Source organism: Pollachius pollachius (genome assembly GCF_949987615.1).
Source record: "Pollachius pollachius genome assembly, chromosome: 2".
Taxonomy (NCBI): domain Eukaryota; kingdom Metazoa; phylum Chordata; class Actinopteri; order Gadiformes; family Gadidae; genus Pollachius; species Pollachius pollachius.
This window is the reverse complement of record NC_136935.1, coordinates 19,931,670-19,957,625: the sequence shown is the minus strand read 5'-3', so window position 1 is coordinate 19,957,625 and position 25,956 is coordinate 19,931,670. Positions and strand designations below refer to the sequence as shown.

At 47.0% G+C, this 25,956-nt stretch overlaps 2 protein-coding genes across 7 annotated transcripts in view; both read left to right on the top strand.

Annotated features, from left to right (window-relative positions):
• Positions 1-8,014: 8,014 nt before the first annotated feature.
• On the top strand, positions 8,015-13,304 carry plekha3 (pleckstrin homology domain containing, family A (phosphoinositide binding specific) member 3). 2 transcript variants are annotated; one of them, XM_079730722.1, is made up of 8 exons: positions 8,015-8,525; positions 8,780-8,896; positions 9,178-9,327; positions 9,524-9,645; positions 10,116-10,220; positions 10,361-10,404; positions 10,913-11,007; positions 11,133-13,304. In XM_079730722.1, the coding sequence occupies exons 1-8, from the start codon at positions 8,486-8,488 to the stop codon at positions 11,240-11,242; spliced, it is 783 nt and encodes a 260-aa protein (XP_079586848.1). In that variant the 5' UTR covers positions 8,015-8,485; the 3' UTR covers positions 11,243-13,304. The 2 variants fall into 2 exon arrangements, with proteins under 2 accessions (XP_079586848.1, XP_079586847.1); XM_079730721.1 differs by having other exon boundaries at positions 10,095-10,220.
• Positions 13,305-13,828: 524 nt separating this feature from the next.
• The window catches only part of LOC307070623 (protein phosphatase 1 regulatory subunit 1C-like), a 22,165-nt gene continuing 10,037 nt past the window's right edge, over positions 13,829-25,956 (top strand). Inside the window, exons 1-6 of one of the 5 annotated variants that reach the window (XM_079729182.1) lie at positions 14,045-14,253; positions 14,610-14,683; positions 17,360-17,776; positions 22,124-22,383; positions 23,105-23,165; positions 24,888-24,925. In XM_079729182.1, coding sequence (XP_079585308.1) covers positions 22,303-22,383; positions 23,105-23,165; positions 24,888-24,925 — 180 coding nt within the window. In that variant the 5' untranslated portion in view covers positions 14,045-14,253; positions 14,610-14,683; positions 17,360-17,776; positions 22,124-22,302. Of the gene's footprint in view, positions 13,948-14,044; positions 14,254-14,292; positions 14,403-14,609; positions 14,684-17,359; positions 21,488-21,818; positions 22,384-23,104; positions 23,166-24,887; positions 24,926-25,956 lie in introns of those variants that run through there. The other 4 variants (XM_079729179.1, XM_079729178.1, XM_079729180.1 and 1 more) reach the window with 4 other exon arrangements.

Genomic DNA, 25,956 nt, shown 5'->3' with positions numbered 1-25,956 from the left:
TGTGATTTTGAAAGAGTTTATATGTAAAATCTGTGATCATTAATTTATATTTTTGAGTACTATATTTGTTGAGGGGACCGGGAGTAAGTATTTGTTGTGAGACAAAGCGTTAGTACTGGGAAACGGAAGGGCGGAACCAAAGTGGGTTATAGTCCGGAATTCTATGGTTGACGGGCACTTCCGGTTCCTCGCCAGACGGATTTCGGAAAAGGGGAACAAAGCTTTGTTGCTTCATTCCGGTACTAACGTCTACCTGCTTTTCAGGTTTGTACACCGTGAAAATCACACAAATAACTATTTTCATGAATCAGAAATTTTTAGAACAGAGTCGATAAACTTTGTGTTGAGTTGAAGTCTGTCATGTCGAGTTATTAACTTTTGAAAACTCCTTTGTTTGTTTCGCGCCAAACGGCGTTAGTGTAAAATGGCAGTTGGCCCGTTCGCATGGTACATTATTGTGGAAACACACACACTGCAGACTAGTATGTTTAAGTTTACTTTGGCCCTGAACACCTGACGTACATGTTTAAGAATATATTTAATGTGTTTAAGAGAGTTAGATGACGTTACGATAGGATATCTTAGAGGTAGACTATAAGAAAAGTGTTGATATGTTTTATAATTAAATGTCTAGTCGGTCTGTTAGGCAGACAAGTCATCCATTGTATTTCAGGCAGTGGTTTATGGTAAATTCTCTAGGTGCTGTTTATTGTCTTATTGTGGTTTAAAGCCAAAGTATGTTTATTTATATTATAGGAACAAAACTGTATTAATTTGCACTATGAGAGATAGCTCAAAACAACCAGCGAATAAGCTGAAACGGGCACTTCAACTTTAATGTTGATTTTGATAAAAAGGAGTTCTGTATTGATTTTGAGGTGAACTAAGAGTGGAGAGAAACGGTACATGTGAGCCTCACCTTTTTTTATTGTACTTTTGATGTTTTATTTCTAACAAGGAACATACTAAGGGACAATTGACATTTGAACATGCACTTTAGCCAGGGAATAGTTTATATTTATATGTGATATATGTGGTATTTGGGATAATTGTTAATTAAAGAGACGGATTTCGGAAAAGGGGAACAAAGCTTTGTTGCTTCATTCCGGTACTAACGTCTACTTGCTTTTCAGGAAAATCCGCTCTCAAACAATCTATTTGTTACCTCCCGTCCTGGCCACTTGGGACCGGTAACACCTACATACACTGGTAAGGCTGACTGGGAAGCTTTCCACGCGCAATTTGAACTTTTGGCCGATGCTGCCAGATGGTCAGTGAAGGTCAAAGTGCTGCAGCTTGCGATGTGTCTGGCGGACAACGCATTGTTATGTTTGTTGCTGCTTAGCCAAGAGGACAGGGGGGACTATGTTGCCCTAGTAGCGGCGCTAAGGAGGCGTTTTGGACTGTGTGCTAAGCCGGGGCTAATGCGCTCAGAACTCTGTAATAGGCGCAGGGAGCCGGGGGAGACGTTGCGGGCCCTGGCCAACGATATCGAGAGCCTGTCTCGGCGAGCATACGCCCACATCCCGCCAGCCCCGCAGAGCGATCTCGCTCGGGATCAGTTTCTCCAGGCCCTTTCCCCTACAGAACTACACACGCAGACCCAGCTAGCCCACCCGCAGACTTTGCAAAAGGTCCTGGAGATGGCCATAGAGAGGGAGCTGATGTGGGGTGGAGCAATTGACAGTCATCCTGCTCCTCAGCCGTTGGTGAGATCAGCGAGGGAGAGGAGTGAGGACTCACAGAAGCCAGCCTGGGTGGACGAGCTCACTGAACTCGTCCGCGCTGTCTCTATGCAGGCGGACCTCCGCTCCCCGTCTCGTTGAGGGCAGAGGGTCTGCTGGGGCTGCGGGCAGCCTGGCCACCTTGTCAGAGAGTGCCCTAAAGCTGTGAGAGCCCAGGGAAATGAGTCAGGGTCCGCGTAATTGGGGGGACGCGAGGCCGTACCCCCGCCGTCATCGTCTGGAGGAGCCCACCATCGCAGCCGGGGGGTAGGGGCTCCACCCCCCCAGAAGCAGACGACAGCATCCTGGAGCCTGTTGTCATGGGGGGGCGGACCTGGGCGGGGGACTTTTGTCATGTTCCTGTCACTGTTGAGGGGGTGGCCTGTTTGGCTTTAGTCGATGGTGAGGCCAGACATTTTGCCAAACTGGACAGTACTCCAACCTACAACAGTGCAGCGCCGCACAGTCACGGGGGAGAGGGCTCCCATGAAAGGGAAGGGGTTGTTGTCCATCTACGTGGGGGGAAAGACTGTCCTCCACCCAGTGTGGGTAGCAGCTGTGCAGGACCCCTGTATCCTAGAGCTGGACTTCCTGGAGAGGGGGGCGATTGGCTTCCAAGGAGGGCCGACAGTCTATATGGCCCCGCCAAACACCTCCTACATCCGGCCCCCACCGACAACAGCTCAGATGGACCAGTCACACGTCCCCGGCCCCCTTCACCCCCTTGCAAAGACCTTCCAACCACCCTGTCTTCCAGATCTCTGTCCATTGACCCAGTCCTCCTTCCGGAACCCTTCCCCCTCCCTCCCACCCCCTCGTGTCAATGTTTGGGCCCCTGCAGACTACTCCCTTGCCACCCCGGCACCCCACTCCATGAGCCTGGGCCCCTTCCCCTGCCCTGCCCAGCTTCCCCAGACAGGTGAGGAGACTGTGCTGTCTACTGTGCGGGTAATTTGGCAGGGGCACTGTGATGGACTAGACCCTCAACAGCAGGAGCAGCTGTGGCGACTACTGGCGGAGTTTAAGGACAGCTTTGCCTTGAATGAGAGCGATGTGGGTCAGACGCACCTGGTGCAGCATGAAATCAACACTGGGGATGCCAGGCCCATCAGAATGCGCCCACGTCGCCTGCCCTTGGCCCGCCAGGAGGCTGCGGACCAGGCGCTGTGGGAGATGCAGCAGGCAGGCTTCATACAGCCCTCAGATAGTCCCTGGGCAGCAGCCGTGGTGATGGTGCCTAAGAAGGGGGGTAATTGGAGATTCTGTTTCGACTACAGGCCACTTAACGCAGTGACAAGGAAGGACTCCTACCCCATCCCGCGCATTGATGAGGCCTTAGATGTCGTAGCTGGGTCATCCTGGTTCTCCTCACTCGATCTCCGCTCTGGCTACTTCCAGTGCCCTCTCTAGCCCCTGAAGCCAGACCCAAGACTGCATTCTGCACTAGCAGAGGATTGTGGCAGTTTCGGATCCTCCCTTTTGGCCTCTGAAATGCACCTGCGGCCTTCGAGAGGCTGATGGACAGAGTGCTCACCGGCATCCCCCGGCAGCAGTGTATCGTCTACCTGGACAATATACACACACAGGGGCTCCTTCAAGACAGCACTTGCCTCGCTGCTTCAGGTTCTGGAGAGAGTAGCTGCGGCGGGCTTGAAGCTCCATCCTGATAAGTGCCATTTCCTGAGGAGAGAGGTAACTTTCCTGGGGCACAAGGTGGGGGGAGATGGCATTAGCACCATGGAGGACAAAGTGCAAGCTGTCCAGGACTGGCTCACCCCCACTGACACCAGACAGCTGAAAAGCTTCCTCGGACTGGCGTCTTACTACAGACGCTTTGTGAGGGGCTTCTCCTGCGTGGCCGCTCCCCTGTTCCGCCTGCTACAGAAGGACAGGGAGTTTCTGTGGGCAGAGGATTGCCAGTCTGCCTTCGAGAAACTCAAGGGAGCTCTCATCAAAGCCCCGATGCTTTCCCCTCCTGACCCTGCCCTGCCCTTCATCCTGGACACGGACACTTGTAACGTTGGCAATGGCGCCGTGCCGGCACAGGAGGGGCCGGAAGAGGGGCGGGTGGTGGCGTATTACAGCAGGACATTTAACAAAGCGGAACGCCGCTACTGCGTCACTTGTCGCGAGCTGCTGGCCATCGTTAGGGCTGTACGCCACTTCAAATATTACCTCTGTGGCCTGCACTTCACTGTAAGGACTGACCACTCCGCGCTCCAGTGGCTCATGTCTTTCAAGGAGCCAGAAGGGTAGGTCGCACGGTGGATCGAGGAGCTGCAGTCCTACAGCTTCAGTGTGGTGCACAGGGCAGGGGCACGCCAGGCTGATACAGACGCTCTCTCCCGACACCCCTGCAGTCAGGATGGCTGCCGCTACTGTGAAAGGAGGGAGAGCCATGAGAAGGAGCTGTGCAGCCAGGAGGAGGGATGTTCTGCAGTGGAGGTGGTGTCCCCAGTCTGCTGTGAGCTCCGGGAGGTCGACACTGCAGGATGGAGACGGCAGCAGGAGGAGGACGCAGACCTTCGACCAGTACTCCAGTGGTTGGACCTACAGCGGCGGCCCCCATGGGAAGAAGTGGCCGTTCTCTCCCTGGTCACCAAGGGACTGTGGGCTAAGTTCGAGGCCCTGCGGCTGTGGGATGGCGTGCTTCAGCGGGCCTGGAAGGAACCTGCCACCGGAGAGGTGAGGTGGCAGGTGGTGGTGCATCGCTCTCTGCGTGGGGAAGTGCTTCAAGCGGTCCATGGTGCTGTGGGCTCGGGGCACTTTGGGGTGACAAAGACTCTGTGTCGCCTCCGCCTTGGCTTCTACTGGGGGCAGCACAAGAGGGACGTTGAGGACTTCTGTCGCCGCTGTGATGGCTGCACAGCCCGCAAAGGCCCCACTGAAAGGTCCCATGCCTAGTTACAGCTGTTCCCTGTGGGGTTCCCTATGGAGAGGGTTGGGGTGGATGTGGTGGGCCCGCTACCCTGCACAGAGAGGGGGAACAAGTATGTCCTCCCGGCCATGGACTATTTTACCAAGTGCCCGGACGCGTACGCTCTGCCTGACCAGGGGGCAGAGACCATAGCGGACGCTTTAGTCGGGGGGATGATTAGCCGTTTTGGGGCAGCGGAGTCCATCCGCAGTGACCAGGGGAGAAATTTTGAATCCCGTGTCTTTGCCTCTTTATGTAGCTGGCTGGACATGCAGAAGACCCGTACTACCCCCCTGCACCCACAGAGTAACGGCTTGGTGGGGCGATTTCATCGCTGTATGGAGCAGCAGCTGGCCATTGTCTCGGCTGAGCATCAGCGGGACTGGTACACTCATCTGCCTCTGGTGCTCATGGCATACAGGTCAGCTGTCCAGGAGTCACGTCCTGCACCCCTGCTCTGCTGATGTTGGACAGGGAGCTTCGCACCCCAGCTGACCTGGCGTTTGGCCGGCCGCCCGATTCTCCCCCTGTTCCTCCTGGCCCAGAGTATGCCAGGAGTCTCCAGGACCGCCTGGAGATGGCTCACCCCTTCGCCAGGGGACAGCTGCTGAACGCAGTGGTGAGGCAGAAAAGGAACTATGATGTGCGATCTCGTGGCAGGCACTTTGAGGCTGGGGAGCTGGTCTGGACCTACAGTCCGCAAAGAAAGAAGGGAAGATGCCCGAAGCTTGATAGCGAGTGGATCGGGCCATGTAGGGTCCTGGAGAGAATGGGGGAGGTGGTGTACAGGGTCCAGCTACCACCTGTGGCCCTCCACAGAGACAGGTTGGCCCCTTATCGAGGCACCGCCACCCCTCAACCTGCTCCAGCGAGCCCTGCAGCTCCCCGCTCTGGTGCAAATGGGGCCCGGACACGCACACCTCAGTGTTCTGGCCCTAGATCCCCACCTAACTCTATCCTTGTCTCCCCTCCCTGTCAATCACCAGTCAGCAACTAGGCCCCCAGCCCTGCCCCTCCCTTTCCCCCTGCCCGCCCCCGGGCCTGACACTCATGGGCCCCTCTCGCCCCCAGGCGCTTCTCCCCAGCCCCCCGTAGCCCCAACACGGCCTCGTAGGGAGGGGAGAGCGCCGGGTCGCTTCTGGGACTTTGTTTGTTCCCTCGAGGACGAGGAACTTTGAAGGGGGGAGGCAATGTAGCGACCCTGGGACATTTAAAGAGTTTGTGTGTTATGTGTTGCATTGTATTTCGTTGTCCGTTATGCCAGTTGTTCTACGTGCATGCATTGGAATGTTCTTCTTGTCAATCAGTGTGGGGGGCGAATCATCAGGTCAGCTGGGGGAGGGCCTTGGGAGAACAGGAGGGTGGGGGCTTGCACGTTGAAGGGACCGGGTTGGGGGTTGGGGGGTTGCCCGGGTAACCGGTCGTGTTAGTTAGGGTTTGAGTGACCTGGTTTTTGTACCATTAAAAGTTCCTTCAAGTACTCATGACTGGACATCGTTATGTCACCGGCGAGGTCATTACAATATAAAAAAAGAATCGCTAACTCCATTCACTGAACGGGCGATCCACTTTATTTCCAGCGCTCCCAACACAGAGTCAAAACAGCAAAACACACGCAGACATTTTTGTTCTCCTCCATCAGAATTAGAGTCCCTAACAGGAACGGGGTTACATATGCATTCATCAGTGCTTTTAGACGTGTTTCCACTGGATTTGTTTGTGCAAAAGAACGGGCTGCGTTCAATGAAATCAAAACCAAAACAGATTGAGCCTTCTTTTTATGTCCATGATTGAGCCCTGTTTATAAACAAACCTTCCGGGTTTTGTCCGTTGGCTTGTGTCTATACGTCAAGTGTCGATACGTCATCTGTAAGTGCAGGACCCCGAGTCGATCTGGCAGCCGAGTCAATCTGGTACCCACACCGGCGACCCGCCGCCCACTCTCGCCGGAGTCTCTGGTCTCACGAAGCACCGAATTGCTTTACGGCACTAGACCCACAAACGCGGAACCAGCTCGATATATACACAAGTAGCGAAGGGATTGTTACAAAGGGAGACAGTAAGTGCAGCTCGAAAGCGACCTCCCACACAAGAGCAATGGAATCATTAGATTTTATTATATGCCTTGTGACGTGGCGTTTGATCGGTACATTTCAGCTGCGCATGTATTTTTGGAATTTTAAATTGCTGCAATAAGTGATGTTGTTGTTGACTTCTAACATGTCTCTATCTTTGCTGTTTAAATCTAACAGTAGTCTATGAGTAATATATCGGCGGTAACCACATCCAATACACGGAATGTCCGTTGGTGACGCCACTGAGGCTATAGTAGGCTAACGATGCTCTTAGCATCCTATGAGTACCCCAGGAGTCCTCGTTAGCTACGAGCGTTTTGACGATGTTCGTTACCAACGATGCTTTCGGGAAACGGTGTGAAAACTGTACAACGCTCGTACGCAAACTTCACGATCCACTTAGGCTAACGATGCTATCGGGAAACTGGGCCCAGATTTGTTATAATAATAATAATAATAATAATAATAATAATAATAATAATAATAATAATAATAATAAATAATAATACATTTTATTTAAAACGCCTTTCAGGACACCCAAGGTCGCTTCACAGATAAAACAGATAGGAGAGATATCAAAAATATCAAAAAAGGAGAAAAACTTTAAAAAATATTTAGTCCATATAGCCATATCATAGTCCATAGGCTAGTCTGAAGAGATAGGTTTTCAGTTCCTTTTTAAACTGGGCAGTGGAATCACACTGCCAGATGTCATTTGGAAGTGAGTTCCATAGCTTTGGGGCTGTTTGGGAGCACGCTCTCTTTGCCATGGTGCTGAGGTTCATCTTGGCCACCTTATAGCAAAAGGCTGATATAACAAAAGTTGAATTGCCCTACTGGCACGATTGCAAAAAGATAAGCTATTTATGTGATTAACTTATTTCACACGATGCAGAACGATAAGCTATTCATGTAATTTATTTATTTCATAGAATGCATCCTAAAATAACGATGCTCCACAACCTTCAAAGCACCGGAAATTAACCTCGTGTACCTTCCGTAAACACTGCGGCGACCTCACGCTACCGGAAACCAGAAGAAATCTGTCCGGGAAGTAAAGGAATTCAGTTTTCAAAGTAAAACCACAACCTCTTCATACTTCACCTCAACTGTTATTAACGTGCGTTACTTACGCACGTTAATAGCGTAAAAATGAAAAACATGGTAAAATATATAAAATATTTGTAATTATATATAATATAGATTACTTTAACTATATACTTTGTTGATCAATTTCAGAAATAGGGCTTTTATTTTGATGAGAGTAGACCATGCTTAGTTTCCGTCTGTGAGGTAAACAGCTTGGCGAGATGCGGGTGCAAAGTTGGACATAAAATATTCATATCAGTCGTTAATCCAGAATGTGACCTACATATCTTCGTGAGGATAGGCAACAGTTTTTGGTTCTCTGCTCATTAGTACGTCATCCTTGTGAAACAGCGTCCATTGTCGCCGTGTGTTGACATGTTTTCCTCCTCATCAGCTGACGTGCAGCTCTAATCACCATACACCATCTGGGTTTATATCATTTACCACCCAGTTTGTGTTTTATTTGAATCCAGTGCTGCAGAGAAAGCATAAGGGTAAATAGGCATTTTATGTAAATGATAACCACTTACAACCAGCTTACTAACAAGACCACATTGAGGCGTGTTAGTCCAGGCAAGTTATTGAGTCAGCCTCAACTGCTGGTGAGGATATTCTCCTAAAATAACGCTATATCAACTAGACATGGTATGCATGGCTTGGTAAGTTTCTGCGACTGAGCCATGGAGGGGATCCTGTACAAGTGGACAAATTACATGACAGGTAAGTGATCTCCCTTTCTGTTTGACTAAGACAGACACTACAGGACTGGGATCTAGAGTCCTAGTCCTGTAGTCGTCTGTATGTAAACTGAAACCAACCGACTCAGTGTATAAGCCTTAGCCTAGATTCTAGACAAAAGCTTATACAGATAGTCGTTTGGTGTCAGTTTAGGGTCATTCAATGGTCATCATGCATGGAACTCGATGTGTATCAATAACAAACATGTGTAAACAAAGCCTGTGTGCTGTGCTCAGGTTGGCAGCCTCGCTGGTTCGTCCTGGAGGACGGGACCATCTCCTACTACGACAGTGAGGATGACGTGGGGAAAGGAAGCAAAGGCTCCATCAAGATGTCCGTCTGTGATATCAAAGGTTAGAACTACCTCCAATGGGTAGTGCTGACGACCGTTAAAAGGAGAAGGAACGAAGCTGTTATATATATATATATATATATATATATATATATATATATATATATATATATATATATATATATGTGTTATATTTATACTGTTCAATCAGTGTAGCTCTGCGGTTGACAGTAACCAAAAGAATGGCATATTATTCAGTTTTGTCTCATTTGTAGCGTAAAACAGGGTGGAAACTGTGCCATACATATATTTTGGATTAACTCTGTTTGTGTCGTGTTGCAGTTCACCCTACAGACACAGCACGCCTGGAGCTGATTATTCCAGGAGAACAACATTTCTACGTCCGAGCTGTCAACGCGGCAGAGAGGCAGATGTGGCTGGTTGCGTTGGGGTCATCTAAAGCAGGGACACTAGACAGTCATAAACACAAAGGTAGGCTTTCTGTCCCTCTCTGCCTGTTCCTCATTTATATGTTACTGCACTTTGAATTGTACAATTGAAGAAGCTTTTTATATGTGACCCAGATTTATGACCAATGCCAACATGGTAAGCAACTGTGTGTGTGTGTGTGTGTGTGTGTGTGTGTGTGTGTGTGTGTGTGTGTGTGTGTCTGTGTCTGTGTCTCCAGGGCCTGACTGTCTGAAAACAAAGATGTCTGAGCTCCGCCTCTACTGTGACCTGCTTGTTAAACAAGTCCAAAGTATTCAATCACAGCAGAACGACAATACAGAGACCACGCCCACATCTGAGGTAAATATCACTTTTTCTGGGACACTAGCACTGTAGCACTAGAAGGTTCTTGAAATAAGCTGAGGTCATGCCGAAGAAGTTATTCCTGTCGTCCTAGTCAAACAAAGTGTAGGAAATTAGCTCGACAGTATTAGGGGGCGACAGTAGCTCAGGAGGTAGAGCGGGTTGGCTTCGTAACCAGAAGGTTAGCAGCACTCAGATCGTGTTGAGGTGTCCCTGAGCAAGAAAATGCCGTTAACTCCTCCTTTGCTTGACTCCGCCATCGGTGTGGGAATGTGTGAATGAATGGTTGTGAGATGCTTGACTAAAAGCGTTAGCAAAATCCCCTAAATGTAGGTGTAACTGACATTGTTGCATTGGTCTGACCTAGGAAATTCTATAGAAAAATAAATAAAACGGTTGTCTTTGACTTGACGTAACAGCCTATTCTTGCCGTAATAGGAACGCAGCCTGTGTGTGCTTGTTTGCAGGCGTCTCTTCTCAGTGCGACCTGCTCCACCTTCATCAGGACGCTAGAGGAGTGCATGACCCTGGCCAACCACAGTCTAGCACCGGACATCCCCCCCCTGGAGAGGGTGGGTGGGCCTTTCCTTCTCTATTCTTCTTCTTCCGTTTGAGTTATATTGAACATCAATCAAATCCATCTGAGAAATGAGCTACTGAGTTGTGTTATCGCACAGTAACAATACCAATATATGTCTGTCCGTCTGTCCAGACGAAGAGGTCCATCAGTCACCCCGGGACATATACTTTTGACAGGTGAGGTTACATATATGCATAGCTTGATCATAAGTACTGTTTCTGTGTAAAAACTTTCATTCAGAAAAACAAGGTTGACTTGGTTGTCATGGTGACACTAAGCACTACGTCATTACTTTTCATAAATCCGGCTGACTGATATTTGTAGCCACTATTGGCCATGAGGTGGCAGCAGAGTTGCAGGTGAAACACAAGCCGTCTTCACCTTGTGTTAGTCACGACACTGTTTAATACATATGCATGCTGGGATACTTGAGCAGCAAAAACATGCTCAGTGACCTTACCTAACTTAATTTAAGGTTTATTAAAAATGAATTAATAATCGTTGAACATAGTTTAAATGTGTATGTTTCTGAATAACTTTTTAGTTTTTAATGTCAATATTATTTTAGACCTTGTTAATCTTTTAGGTAGTTGGATTGTTAAGCATCTATGCTACTTTATTCAAAGATTGAGCATGGTCTTATTTTCATCCATTCCAATTCCTCAATCCTTTCCTCCGCTTCAGGTCTAATATAAAGGATTCTAACGTGGCTGGAGGGCAAAGGTCGACTCAACACCGAAACCGCACTTGTTCCGACAGCTCCGTCTACGATTCTGAACGTAAGATGTGCATCGCACTGGCTTATATGGATCTTATTCCGGATTCAATTACATAAGCCTTCATAAACCCAGCACGCGTCATTAAGTCATATGACATTATGCCTTTAAGAGTGTGTGTGCTCCAGGTTTCATGCCCGGTCTCAACGGTGACTCATCCTCCATCCCTGAAGCGAGAGGGGGCGGGGCTACTCTGAAGACGACGCTCACTGACACAGACACCGACCTGTCGATGTGACGGCCTGGCCGTGCGTTGGCCTCTGATCTTGCCTACCCCCCTCACCGGCCCTCTGGATGAACAGTAGAACACGTATGAACATTGAAGAAAGACCAGGACCCAGGGCAACAGAGGGCCCCTAGAGGAGGGCCACGGGGGACTGTTACGATGGACCGGGCTGTAGAACTCATGGAGGCCGGGGTCCACCTAAAGACAGGTGAATGTAGACGTGATTGACAGCTGATTCAACCAGTCAAAACTCAACTGAATTGAAATGTGGTCAACCATGGCACCTTCACCGAACCAAAAATGAACCCTTACTGTAAGCCTACTCACTTAACCCATAAGGGGGGTGCACACCGGACATCTCTGCAGACAGCACTGAAGATTTAAAACCATCATGAGCCGAAACCCTAACTCCAATACCTAGCCCTGAAGTTAGCCACATGTTGAACCTGTGTACAGGAGGTATTATCTATGAATATGAATGCGAGGTTGGATTGAACAATGGACAAAGGTGTTGGTCAATTCCTCTTGAGTCAGGTGTTGTAGTCGTTTGTTGTGTGAGGTCAGTATAGATTAATCGCAACAGGGGAACTTGTTACTCTGGGTGTCATTTCTTCTTCGTTTAGTGGAACACCCCTATCGAGTGCTACATATTTTCCTTGGCACACATTCAGCAATTAGGACCCCCCTTTTCTGCCTGTAAGAGACTATATCTATATTTGTTGTGTGGATGGTTGCCTCAGAAGAAACGACTTTCCCTGTATCAACACCATCGTAAATGCCTTTGTCTTCAGCCAATTAGGTTATGACACACGATACTGAACCCCAGGGGGCGAACGCTGGGAACATCTTAAAGTTGAGAGCTAATCGTATTCTCCCCAAGAACCTAATTCTGCTGGTTTTGCACTTTAGAGAAACAGATAAATTACAAGAGTTGGATGGTCTGTACATTTTGATGGCAGTATTGGCTGAGATGATGATGGAAGATGAGACGAGCGATAGAAGATGTTTTCCCTAGGCATGGTGTTAAAAGTGAAGTATTACGCTTTCTGTTTGTCAAGTTTGCTACAACAAACTGTAGCAGGGAGGCAGCAGCTGTGCTTGTGTTTAGCTTGAATGGAATTCACCTTTTGCTTTTTACAATAATGGCCTCAAATACACATGTTGATTTAATGTACCAGAGAGAGCTTCTGATCACACGAGATGTTTGAGTGTTGAATGTAACCACGTGCATATGGTTTGTCAGAATCGTAGGTCGAACCTCCTTCAAAAATTCACATGTTTCAGTAATTAACACAGATATTTGCCAAATAAAGATCTCATTCAAAATAAGGACGTTCAAATGTATAGTAGATGGTGTGTTAATGGGGGTTAGGAGCTGGGAACTATGATCCAGCAAGGACTGCAGAGCAAGGAGTTCTTCCTTTCAATGTCTTCTATCTTCGTCTATTTTCTTTGTGTTCATCTTTAAACCTTAAACCTGTCCTTTCTACTCTGAGAGGGAGGAGTAAGAAAAAACCTTAAAATAATTAATACAACTAAATATTACATTAAATTTACTTTATAGTGCTGCTGCTGTGTGGCTGAAGTTGCATTGAGGGTGCCCTAGCTTCTCATGTTGGTCTTTGTCAGCTGAACGGCCCGTGATTCCATTCCTTTAAAGATGTTGTTTGTGATGCTCCGGAGGTGGACGACTTTGGGGAGGCTGTAGGCTTAGAAGGCTGAGTGAAAAGACACAGGATTTCACCTTCACTCAGTCACTGTATGTTGCTGCGGATAAAAGAGTTAGGTAAATGACTTAATAGTAAATAATAGAGGTGGTCTTGTGTACTGACCCAAGGTCGTGACCTTGTGTACTGATCAAGGATTGGACCAGCCAAGGTCACAAGGTCATGAACAGACATGCAATTGACTGAGTGATTGAGGGATTGTTGCTCCACTGTTAGTGAAATGTAACGTATTTTTCAACTGCATTATCTTATTTACAACCCTATTGTGTGTGTGGGGGTACTCCATGTTGTTCCGTTTGGCCAAACCAGATGAGAGTGTTCTCATGCCTTATTAACTGTCCCCCAACGGTCCCTGGTCTAGATTAAAACCTTAAGAAGGAGTTGGACTTGTCTTGTTTCTGTCAGATGTGTGTGTCTGTGTGTGCATGGCCTGCACACCTAAACCTACATGCTAATAACTCCCTACCCAAACACTTATTATTATGGCCTTGAGATAAGCCTTTGTTGAAAGTTTAACTGTAGGCCTTCTAACCCAAACCTATCTGTTTGAAATGCCTCTGGCTTTTCAACATTGATTTACCCCGGCAGTGAGGGAGTCTCACGCGAGTGATCACCAAACACACCTCATCATTCCCTTATCTCACTCCTATCCCCCCCTCTTTCCCGTGACAAAATCCAATAATAATAATACACAAGCAATGTAGCGAGACACTTGGGAACAAGCATGCAGGTACCAGGAATTGGGAGGACAGGCCCTTGGTAAACAGAGGTCTCTGATGCGTGGCTGTGCCTGTGTGTACAAAGGGTGTGGGTATGCATAGCCCAATGTCTTGTGGCCGCACTACACTAACTGATGGGAGAAGTAAAATCGTGACCGCTTTGCACCTGTCTCAAGGAGCTGACGCACGGAGACGTCAGCTGTGTCCCGGTAGAGGGAAGGAAAGGGGAAGGATTAAGATTGTTTTGTTCTCTCGTGTGTTCTCTATCTTGGTAAATAGACATAAAGGCATTACTGGTATATCTAGCATGCTACGTCACTGGATACATAGGGAGCCTTCCGTTTGTTGATTGCATTGATGCACACACTTGTTATCATGCAGTCGGCGGTGGTGTCAATCAAGCAAAAGGAACAGGTAACCGGCTGGGAGTAGTTAGGAGGATATTAGGTTCCGGCTCCGAGACACCTTGGAGGGTTGTCACAGGAAAAAGGATCGGACCAGACACCAATCAGTGGCAGTCCGCTCTTCTTCTTTGCTTCATTACAGAGGTTCTACCTCGGAGACCTCCGCTGTCTCGGTAGGTGCACTTTTATAATCTTTATACATATACATATGGTTCAGCCTTAGGTATGTGTGTAGAGGTATTGATGCTATTGAGATTGGAGCTTCAATTAGAGATTTGGGACTCATACACACAAGCTTATACTGACAAACTTGAGTGAAACAGTGAGTGTTACTTAATGATTATTTATCTATAACAGTAAAGAATATGTATATCTTATAAGAATATTATATAATTATTTAATATTATATAAGAATATCTAAAGAATATGTGCCAACATATTTTCATTGTATGCTTTATTTTGGTGGTTAGAGGCCTACATGTTTGTGCTATTTATCATTTATTCCCACACCTATTTGTGTGTTCTCTAGACATGTCAATAGAAGAGGACCAAAATTGTGGATCTGGTCTTACAGACGATACAAATGACGGACCCAAGGCCAAGGTAAATTACATTAATTGAATTATTAGCCTGCATTTCATATGACATGACTGACAAGATGTACATCAGTTGGCACACCACCATCAGATAAAGTAAATCCTTAATGATAACTGAATTAAACCTGAATTAAATGTGCTGCTTCTAAATACACAAAACAATTTGTACTTGTTACGACTTGTCTGTTAATAGGCCATTTTCCCAGAGGACATTCCTAACCGGGCCGTAGGTTCGTAGGCTACGAAATGAGTAAAAAATTAATAATAATAATAAAAATTCATGCAAAATGCATGCATACTTAATAAACTCAATTTACTTCGCAATACTGTCACTATTTTACATGCCATAAGTCTATATGCAGTTTTTAGATTGCATATAACAATGTTTGCATTTTTGGCAAGGTTTTAACTTCTTTTCTTGCATAAGGCATAACTGTCTGTCTGTCCCGTCCTCAACACGTGTTGGATTCAGCGGCTGCGCAGCCTAAGCTCACTTCACTTGTTCAGTTCAACATTAGTGTCACACTAAGTTAGCTGAACTGCGAAAATGAGCAACTCAAAACAGACGTGTTTAGAAAGTTTATTTGAAAGGGGTAGCGGGGGGAAAAGACCCACTGACGATAATGAGCAAGAAACCGCAAAGAAAAAGAAAGGGTCTTTCAATCGAAAGTATGACGAGTCGTACCTAAAATATGGGTTTATAGAGACCGGTGAATCACATGCACCAAGTCCGTTATGTGTGGTATGTGGCGATACGTTGTCGAATGAAGCTATGAAACCGTCAAAGCTTATTCGACATTTAGAATCCAAGCATCCTACACTTAAAGACAAACCCCTTGACTTCTTCGAGCGTAAAAAAACGTGAGCAAGAATCACAAAAAATAGTGCTTAAAACAACCACATCTGTGAACGTGGCTGCGCTAAAAGCTTTATACGTAGTGGCTAGTCGCATTGCTAAGTGTAAGAAGCCCTTTACTATTGGGGAAGAGCTAATTCTGCCTGCTTCAAAAGACCTGTGCAATGAACTTTTTGGGGAGGCTGCAGCAACAAAGATAGGCTCGGTACCTCTTTCAGCCAGCACCGTCCATAGGCGAATTGATGATATAGTGGAGGATATTGAAGCATAGTTGTTGGAGAGGGTGAATGGTTCACCGTGGTATTCGATCCAGGTCGATGAGTCCACTGATGTGGAAAACAGGGCAATTCTGCTTGTTTTTGTACGGTATAGTTTTGAGGACGGTGTGCAGGAGGATTTGTTTTGTGTGCTGTCACTTCCAACGAACACCACAGCTGCAGAATTATTCCAGGCTTTGGATGGTTATGTGTCAGGAAAATTAGTCTGGTCTTTCTGTATTGGCGTTTGCACTGATGGGGCTGCAGCCATGACTTGACGGCTGTCCGGTTTCACTGCAAGGGTTAGAGAGGTTGCACCTGACTGCGAGCCCACACACTGTGTCATTCACAGGGAAAGGCTGGCTAGCCGAAAAATGTCGCCCGAGTTAAATGGGGTATTAAATGATGTAGTTAAAATAATCAACCACATAAAAGCACACGCACTCAACTCTCGTTTACTTGAACAGCTCTGTGAAGAAATGGACACAGAGCACAAACGCCTTCTCTTGCACGCAGATGTCAGATGGCTGTCAAGGGGCAGGTCATTGGCCAGAGTGTTTGAGTTGCGAGAGCCGCTCCAGAGGTTTCTTACAGAAAAAAAGTCACCATTGGCAGCACATTTTAGTGATGAGCCTATTCTGTGGCCTCACAAACGCGCGTTAAGTTCCCTTACTGACATTTTGTGTTGTGCATGTTTACACTTGATCGATGTTACTTCAAGTTTAGTTCAATATATTTATGTTCATAGTTGTTCATTTTTCACTTGTTCAAGTTCACGTTCTTTTTTAAGAGTTTGTTACCTTCACTGTTCATAAATAACTGGAACTAGTTATTTTAAATGAATGCATGCGCAACACTATACAAACATATCAAAAAATTGGCAACCCCTGCGCAACATAACCCAACCCCCCCCGGCTCTGCCCCGCCCCGCCGGTCCGTGAAATTTTTTGGAGAATCAAACCGGTCCTTGGTTGGACCGGTTTGGGACGGTCCAACCAAGGACAGTCCCAAACCGGGGGGGACGGTTTGGGACCGTCCCAAACCGGGGGGACAGTATAGGGTGGGGGGCCTGGTTTAGGGACCCCTGGTTTAGTCTATGCCCTGGTACATACAAATAGCAGAACCATAGTTAGTATTAGTCACACCAGTGTTTGGACACCACCTCTGTGAAAGGGTCGTTTGGTGGAAAATATTAACACATCCTTAGAAACAGCGCCATCTCTGGTGGAAAACTGGTCATTGCCTTTGCGCTCTCTGATTGGGAGAAATGATGGCGGGTGACGATGGGACACAGCCTGTGTTTAGCGGGTGTCCCATCCCTCCTACTACTCCCCTCCTATACTCTGGCCATGTTATGACTTCTCGTGCGGCGCTCCTTTGCGTCAAGGTACAAAATCAGGGCTTGGTCAAATACATCAACGCTGTGTCAGAGGTTGTGAGTGCCTGGTAACTCATTAAATTACTGACTCATCGCACTGTCAACACACCACATTATGTTGTGTATTTGACCAAGCTCATGGGAAAAAGGTTTGCCAAATGTACCGGTTTTAAACTACCGGCCTCGTTCCAGCCTGGACCCGCGCCGGAGGTCCTGGACCTGACCCGCTGCGCCGCCTGCTATGACCAGAAGAAGCGCTCCATGCCTCGTTACCATGGCGACAGCGAGTCCAGCTCGGAGGCCTCGGATCATGAAGAAGACTGGGACTCGGACTCCAGCTCCAGCAGCAGCTCTGAGGCCGCCTCAGGCCCCGGGGTGGATCAGGAGGACACGCCTGGATCCCCTGGGTCCAGGCCCGGAGCTCCAGAGGCTCTGGAGGTGCAGAACAGAGATGTTGAGGACATGGGGAACGTGCTGCTCTCTGCCCCGTCCCGCAGTCGCTTTCGTCGGCCTCCTTCGGTGGTTTCCACCCTTCAGCTGCAGGTGTTGCCCAGCAGCCAGGGTGACGTCACAGTCTACACCCAGGCCGGGTACAGGGGCCCAGAATAGGTAGACTTTAGTTTTAATAGTTATTGTTTTTTGGTTTAGGAAAAATTTGGTTTTTAAGTTGTTTGATGGAACCAATTACAGGCAGAGATCACTGGCTAAATAGCTATGCAAGTGTTATGGTCATAGCTACGCGATGTTATGTTAAATACAAAGCTGTGCATACAATTGAATCACTAACTTTAGGGTGTGTGTGTGTGTGTGTGTGTGTGTGTGTGTGTGTGTGTGTGTGTGTTTGGGTGTGTGTGTGTGTGTGTGTGTGTGTTTGTGTGTGTGTGTGTGTGTGTGTGTTTGTGTGTGTTAGTGATCGACTGATATATCGGCCGGCCGATATTATTATTATTTTATTTTATTTTATTTTTTGAATATATATTCCCGGCAAGATTTACAGACAGTTCCTAGATGTTCCTTTTTTAAATTGAGACGTGTAACATTTGTTATCATCATTGTGTAATTTTTATTATGTAAATTGAGGGAGCAAAAGCAGTATCGGCTCCAAATATTGGCCCAAGAAAATCGGCATCGGCTAATCGGTTACCAGCAAAGGCTGATGAAAAAAATCGGTATCGATATCGGCCCTAACAAATCCATATCGGTCGATCCCTAGTGTGTGTGTGTGTGTGTGAGAGTTTGTATACATTAAATGCAATGGTTTTAATGCTTCTGAAATGTGTACTATACTGTGTGGAATTTTCTTTTATATTGAATTATCAATGTCCCAACACAATCCATACCAATCAAATATAACTACCATATTAAAAATTAAATATTAGAATTACTACTAAATCATAATTTGAGCAATGACTATGGTCCCTGACGACCTCCGGAGAATGTCTGGGTCAATCTTTAACAATATCTTTTTTAAAGTAGTACTTAAAGATCCCATGGCATGAAAATGTCACTTTATGAGGTTTTCTAACATTAATATGAGTTTCCCTAGCCTGAATATGGTCCCCCAGTAACTAGAAATGGCGTTAGGTGTAAAACGAGCACTAGGTATCCTGCTCTGCCTTTGAAAAAACCAAGCTCAGATGCGCCGATTTGGAATTTTTCCCTGTATGTCATATGGGGAAATGTTACCTCTCCTTCTCTGCTTTGTCCGCCCAGAGGGAAGGAGACAATGAGCTACGACTGTTGTACACTTCTTTGTTATTTGGATAACCGTTCCGCTGTTGGTGTTATGGCGCATAACACGTCGGGTTCTCTGACATCTCTGGTATTTTCACAACGAGACTCATAGTGGGGGATATCTCAGCCATGGTGGAGAAGGAATTGGGGGAAAGGAACTTTGGCTTTGACTCCCTAAAGTACACGAACCGCGACATGGAGGAGAAAGGGATTGTTGCCCGCGATTGTCTCCCGCAGGAGCCCCGCTGCCCGCTGCCGCGAGGCACTACCACCTCGGCACTGCCCGCTGCCCGCTTCCGAGACGGTGGTGCCTCGGCACTGGGGCTCCGGCGGGAGACAATCGCGGGCAACAATCCCTTTCTCCTCCATGTCATGGTTTAGTCCACTTCAGATTGATGTGGAAGTGGAAGTGGAAGAACCAGAGACGTCGGACCCGACGCAGTCGTTTGAGATTCATAATATCGTCTGGAGGCGCACACAGCTTTTGGCCATGATAATATATATTATATGATATAGATATCTATGTATAATATGATATTATTTAGATATAGAGCTCCAGGACTCCCACCAGAGTGTTCTAGAATATTTACAAAACACGGCCAAAGGCTGTGTGCGCCTCGCCTTTGCGATATATCCACTGTAAACAGAGCGCATGGTACTGTGGCCGCAAGCTGCTCAGGGCCACACCCCCACCCTCCTTCTTGACCCGCCTTTCTCCTCCTCATTTGCATTAAAGCTACAGACACCTGAAACGGCACGTTAGGGGAAAGCTCAATGTGCGACTGGCTCGTAGTGGCTGTAATTCTGCACCACGGCTGAATTTCTGTAACGTCTTCAAATACTGTTTTAGGGGCCCACTAATTCCTATATTAAAGCATCCATAAAGTAGCATGCCATGGGACCTTTAAGCACTCACTTTCTTTAATATTCATGCCACATCTTCTTCTGGAATCTAAATCCGGGATATGTCATTCCTGGGACCCATCTTGAAAGGCGACATCTGGTGTGATGAAGACAAAAACGTATGCCTTAAGGCGTGTGAACAAAACTGGCCTGTGTTTACCCTAACCCTAGGTTTTCATCACCTTACGAGATTTAAAAACAGTTTTTTAATGATGTAGAGCTGTGATGTGCGTTGGATTGTTGGGTTATTGGTCTGAGAAGAAGTGGGCCGTGGCGTGCAACGTCACAAGATGGAGAAGTTGCTAAGGCTTTAGGAGTCACTTACTGTAGGGCTAGAGCCCTTAAATAGATTCTCTCTCTCTTTTCTGCCCTGATTCATAAAAGAAAATGCAACATGCATCTCAAACATACTCTCTAGTCATTCTGTGGCCCAAATATTGTGTGTTTGCAGCACTTCCTGTAGGTCTACGACCCTTTTACCATTTTACTTTATTGATGCACTAATCCTTCATAAAACCTTGAAGTGGTATTAATGTCATGATTATCTGATTAAACAAAATGTATTTATTAAATTATCCCTTTGGAATGGATTTGTCGGGCTAGTCCATCCCCATAGAAGAAGAAGAAATGTCATCCCCGGATCAATCTAAATCTATGTTTCTTTTTATTGAAAGAGCATCATCAGTTACATAATATAACACTACACATAATTGCTCAGATGACTACAGATGCAAAGACTTTGATTCAAACAACATGCAAACTGCGTGGTTTCAGGGGCAGCAGCGTCCACATGAACCACCATGTGAAACCGCTACATTACCTAACTAGCATTAACTAAACAACTGAAAGAAGATTATGAATATAAAATGCACATTTCTTGCTAAAATATTATGAAAACACATTCTAACGGCCAACATATCGTTTCATTCCACTGAGAATAAAACAAACATCCTCTATTTTGTTTTGGAGAACAGAAACTTCCCATGCCTGTGTGTTCTGACAACCAGTCGTTTAGGGTGGAGATGTTGAACCTTTTCTGTCCTTAAGGTTGGAGAACACGGTGGATCCTAAGACTCACACATGGACAGCTGCTGCTGTAGTGCTATTGGCTCATTACAATTACAACTATTGATTGTCCCATATTCTTGCTCGTACGCAACATGTATTGAATAATCATAAAGTAAGTGACTTGGCATTTCTCTTCAAAAAAGAAACAAATTAATCTGCACGGTCCAAATGCAATTTGGGCTTTGGGTTTCATGTTGTTAGTTCAAAAGTTTCCCCGAAAATAAGGAATCAGACTCTGTAACATTTTCAATGCTCCATTGATGTGTGACGCATGCAATAAGAAATAGCATAGAGGCAGAAACTTTTCTCCCTGCTCTGGTCTAAACGTCAGATCTGCTGCTGTTTCCACTTACCACCCAACAGGAGGCTCTTTGTACAGTGTGTGTGTGTGTGGATATATACAGTTCCTTCCAGCAATGTGAGCTACTAAATCTCTCTAGATTTCGGACACTAAGCATTTTGTGAAGCACTGGCAACAAGCAGTGATTCAAGCATGCTTTTGCATGCGCACACACACACACACACACACACACACACACACACACACACACACACACACACACACACACACTCACACTCACACTCACACTCACACTCACACGCACACTCAAGACGTCACCAGTGGCAAAAATGTTGAAGGTCGCTCTGAGTGGGAGTTGGGAACAGAGAGAAAACAGTTGCATTAAATTCCTGTTTGCTCTCTCTCTCTCTCTCTCTCTCTCTCTCTCTCTCTCTCTCTCTCTCTCTCTTTCTCTCTCTCTTTCATTCCTTTGCACTATGATTCAGATTCACTTTAAGGATTCTCTACTCAGGCAAGAAGCCAATCATTTCTGGGCTCCAGGCAGACAGACAGCAGTATGAGCCGCAATGATGTATGAAAAAGAAAGGAAACCATTACCAGGTGTACAGTGACAAGAATAAACGACTGTACTGTTCAACTGAAATCTTTCAGTATGCTTAATTTGAAGTGGTACTAAAGCCCATGGCAACACACCCATGCCCTTTTCTACTGATATTTCTGGGGAAGTGGTTGCTAAGCTGTTGTTGTGTTTACTTTTTGGAATTATTGTTGGCAGTTTGATTTCATTTGTCTTAACGGCTGTATGCTTACAAAGCATTCTGTGAACCGTTTTTTAGAAGTCACATGATGTCCTCTTATTAACTTCTCATCCATCTCTCTCTCTCTCTCTCTCTCTCTCTCTCTCTCTCTCTCTCTCTCTCTCCCTCTCTGTCTCTCTCTCTCTCTCTAAGTATTGTCAATTAGTGATAATGGAGCGTCCCAGCTGAGAAGAGCCATCCCCCCTCTCTCCTCCCTTCTTCCTGTCTCCTCCCCTCTCACTCTCTCTCTCTCTCTCTCTTGGCTCTCTCTCTATCTCTCTCCTCCCTCTCTCCCTCTGTCTCTCTCTCTCTCTGTCCCTTAGTCAGTAATAATGGAGCCCAGCAGTCCTAAGAAGCTACAGTTCGATGTCCCCCCGCTCCAGGGCCAACTAGACCCCCAGGCTGCCGAACACGTGAGTCTGTGTGTGTGTGTGTGTGTGTGTGTGTGTGTGTGTGTTTGCGTGTGTGATGTTGTGTGTGTTTTTTCTCTCGGTCATATATGCGCAACAGTGCAAACATGTGTGTTCACCTAAATGTCCATAGGCTACTGGGTATGTGATGCGGTTATAGCACTGGGTTCAACCCCTTAAACCAGCATAGTTATATGATCATGCCTCTGTTCTGCTTCTGACGAGGTAGATGTCTGTAAAAAACATATTTTTTAACTTTAACTTTATTTCAATTTAAACTCATTGAAATGTGTATTTCTATGTGCTGGGAACAGAGTTGGGGCCGCGAGCGGAGATAATTTCAGTTAGTTTTACTGCTGGAAGAGGATTAGGACCACTGAGACTAAGGATTAAGGCTGTGATAACTGGCTAGTTAGGGTCCTACGAGAGATTTAATGCTAATGTGTAGAATAGGAAAGTCGTTGCAGTGAGGATACAGAGATGATGTTGAATTGTTCAAACCACATTTGACGACATTTTGTATAGCAGATGGTGACTTCAGGAAATTATTTCAGCTGCTATTTAATTGAAAGCAATTCTAACGCAAAGACATTTGTCTTTTAAGCAAATGTCACGTGCACACCACATGTCTGTGTGTGTGTGTGTGTGTGTGTGTGTGTGTGTTTGTGTGTGTGTGTACATGTGTGTGTGTGTGTGTGTGTGTGTGTGTGTGTCTCTTTCCCAGATCCGTCGCAGAAGACCAACTCCAGCCACTCTGCAGATATACAGACTGCCCATCGGAACAGGTAGAGAGAGAGAGAGAGAGAGAGAGAGAGAGAGAGAGAGAGAGAGAGACAATAGTGCTGATGTATAGAGACCAGGGTTGTGAGAGAGCTCTGTGGGGGGGGGGGGGGGGGGGGATGTAATGGAATCTTTATTAAATTATTGTTGCAGTGAATGATAAGTGTTCTTTGTTCTGACTGGAAAGATGGAGATAAGTGTTTGTGTGTGTGTTGTGGGGGGGGGGGGGGAAGAGAAAGAATGAGAGGGAGAAGGAGCTCCACATGAAAGGAGAGAGAGAGAGAGTGAATGAGAGAGAGGGAGATTGAGCTGTGGGCACCTGTGTTTATAAGTGAGCGTAGGAGAGAATGAGAGGAGCAGGAGAGAAAGAGAGGAGCAGGAGAGAGAGAGGAGCAGGAGAGGCAGAGGAGCAGGAGAGACAGAGGAGCAGGAGAGAGAGAGGAGCAGGAGAGAGAGAGGAGCAGGAGAGACAGAGAGGAGCAGGAGAGGAAGAGAGGAGCAAGAGAGAGAGAGGAGCAGGAGAGAGAGAGGAGCAGGAGAGACAGAGAGGAGCAGGAGAGAAAGAGAGGAGCAGGAGAGAGAGAGGAGCAGGAGAGACAGAGGAGCAGGAGAGACAGAGAGGAGCAGGAGAGAGAGAGGAGCAGGAGAGAGAGAGGAGCAGGAGAGACAGAGGGACAGGAGAGACAGAGGAGCAGGAGAGACAGAGAGGAGCAGGAGAGAGAGAGGAGCAGGAGGAGCAGGAGAGAAAGAGAGGAGCAGGAGAGGCAGAGGAGCAGGAGAGACAGAGAGGAGCAGGAGAGAAAGAGGAGCAGGAGACAGAGAGGAGCAGGAGAGACAGAGGGGCAGGAGAGACAGAGGAGCAGGAGGAGCAGGAGAGAAAGAGAGGAGCAGGAGAGAAAGAGAGGAGCAGGAGAGAGAGAGGAGCAGGAGAGACAGAGAGGAGCAGGAGAGACAGAGAGGAGCAGGAGAGACAGAGGAGCAGGAGAGAAAGAGAGGAGCAGGAGAGAGAGAGGAGCAGGAGAGACAGAGAGGAGCAGGAGAGACAGAGAGGAGCAGGAGAGACAGAGGAGCAGGAGAGACAGAGAGGAGCAGGAGAGACAGAGGAGCAGGAGAGACAGAGAGGAGCAGGAGAGACAGAGAGGAGCAGGACAGACAGAGAGGAGCAGGCTTGTGTGCTCCACATGTGTTTGTGTCTGAGAGGGTCGGCCAGATAGAGAGGGAGGAAGCCAGGGAGGAGTGAGGAGGGAGGTAAAGAGAGAATGGGTGAGAGAGAGGGAACCCCATTACAAATCCTTCTCCAGGAACTGCTTAATTGTAGCAATGAGGTCAGCCTCTGTGTACCTGGGGCCAGCTGGTGAACGTGAGCCCGCTGAAGGGGCCTTAAAGACTCAATCCGGCTCCGAGGCCGCGATGCTGCTCATAAATAAGCACTGAGACTCTTTGCATACCTTGTCAAACAACGTGTGCAGGGGAATGTGGGCCTGCTAACACGTAATCATTATGTAACGGGTGCAGAGATATTAGAATAAAAGAACGATGCAAAACATTTTGAGTTTTTTGTTTGTGGCTGTTACATTAGTGGGTGTGAGGCTTTGATCCTTGGGCCCAATAACAGATTGAGGTTGTTTTTAAGAATGAAACTAGTTACCAACTCTCACCAAGTGTATCTCTCTCTCTCTCTCTCTCTCTCTCTCTCTCTCTCTCTCTATCTCTCTCTCTCTCTGCAGATGCGGGAGGACAGAACACTGCAAGTGGAGAGACGCAGGTTTGTATATTACATCACACGCACGCACGCACGCACACACACACACACACACACGCAGAGTTCTATAACAAACCAAGATTATGTTATTGTTATCTGGTTGTTTATTTATTCTTTGTTAGAAAGGGCATTTTAATAGCCTGACATCGACAGACCATTTCCTAAATGCACATTAGCCTGATACCTCTTAGTTAATTTATTGCTTTCAAGGAGCGTTATCAGCGGCACCGACCAAAACGCCTCTGGACACCATCGGAGAGACCGACAACCACATTAAGGGAATGCATGAACCATCAGCTGCACCCATCTTGGTTGTTTATGACAATAAACAACCAACAAACAAAAAAACAGCTCCCATAGGTACATCCTCGTATCAGACCCACACCCTGTGTCAGATAAGAGGTTGTAATGGTCTGCTGGAGATCTGTGTGAGTGGGAGGAGGGCCAGGCAGTCTGGGCCCTCGCCCAGGGGCCCCTGAGCCAAAGGGCCTTCGAAAAGGGCTCCACATATAACACCGAGCTTGACCCGTTCTCCTGATCTGGATAATTATGCAATCAGCTGGATATTGGATAATTAGCAGTTTTAATCTGAATTTTGGGGACGGCAGCAGCTCAGGAGGTAGAGCGGGAAGAGAAGGTTGCTGGTTCGTTCCCCCGCTCCTCCTAGCGGAGTGTCAAGGTGTCCCTGAGCGAGACGCCTCACCCTTACTGCTCCTGATGAGCTGCTTGCGTTAGCAAAATCCCCTCAATGTAAATGTTCATTTTATGCAGTCCATGTGCGTAACACCTCCACAGACGGCTGGTGACACAGCTTTGACCTGCCCTTTACTGCTGTACATCTAGCAGGATGCGCTTCTCAGCCTTCATTCTAGTACCATATCCATCGAGGACATTTTGAAACTTGACTTATCTTCATGAATTGCGTTGTACTTAGGCCAAGGTGCTGCTGCCTGACTCCTGGGCTGGTGCACACCGCTAGACACACAGGACTCATACTGATGACCAGGGCTGCTTTCCAAATAGAATACTCTTTC

What these genes read in the sequence shown, in the direction of transcription:
- plekha3 (XM_079730721.1), top strand. Translation starts at nt 8,486, where the DNA reads ATGGAGGGGATCCTGTACAAGTGGACAAATTACATGACAG. An exon ending in AGACAGTCATAAACACAAAG is followed by an intron (nt 9,328 to 9,523) that starts GTAGGCTTTCTG and finishes CTGTGTCTCCAG; the next exon opens with GGCCTGACTGTCTGAAAACA. An exon ending in AGACCACGCCCACATCTGAG is followed by an intron (nt 9,646 to 10,094) that starts GTAAATATCACT and finishes ATAGGAACGCAG; the next exon opens with CCTGTGTGTGCTTGTTTGCA.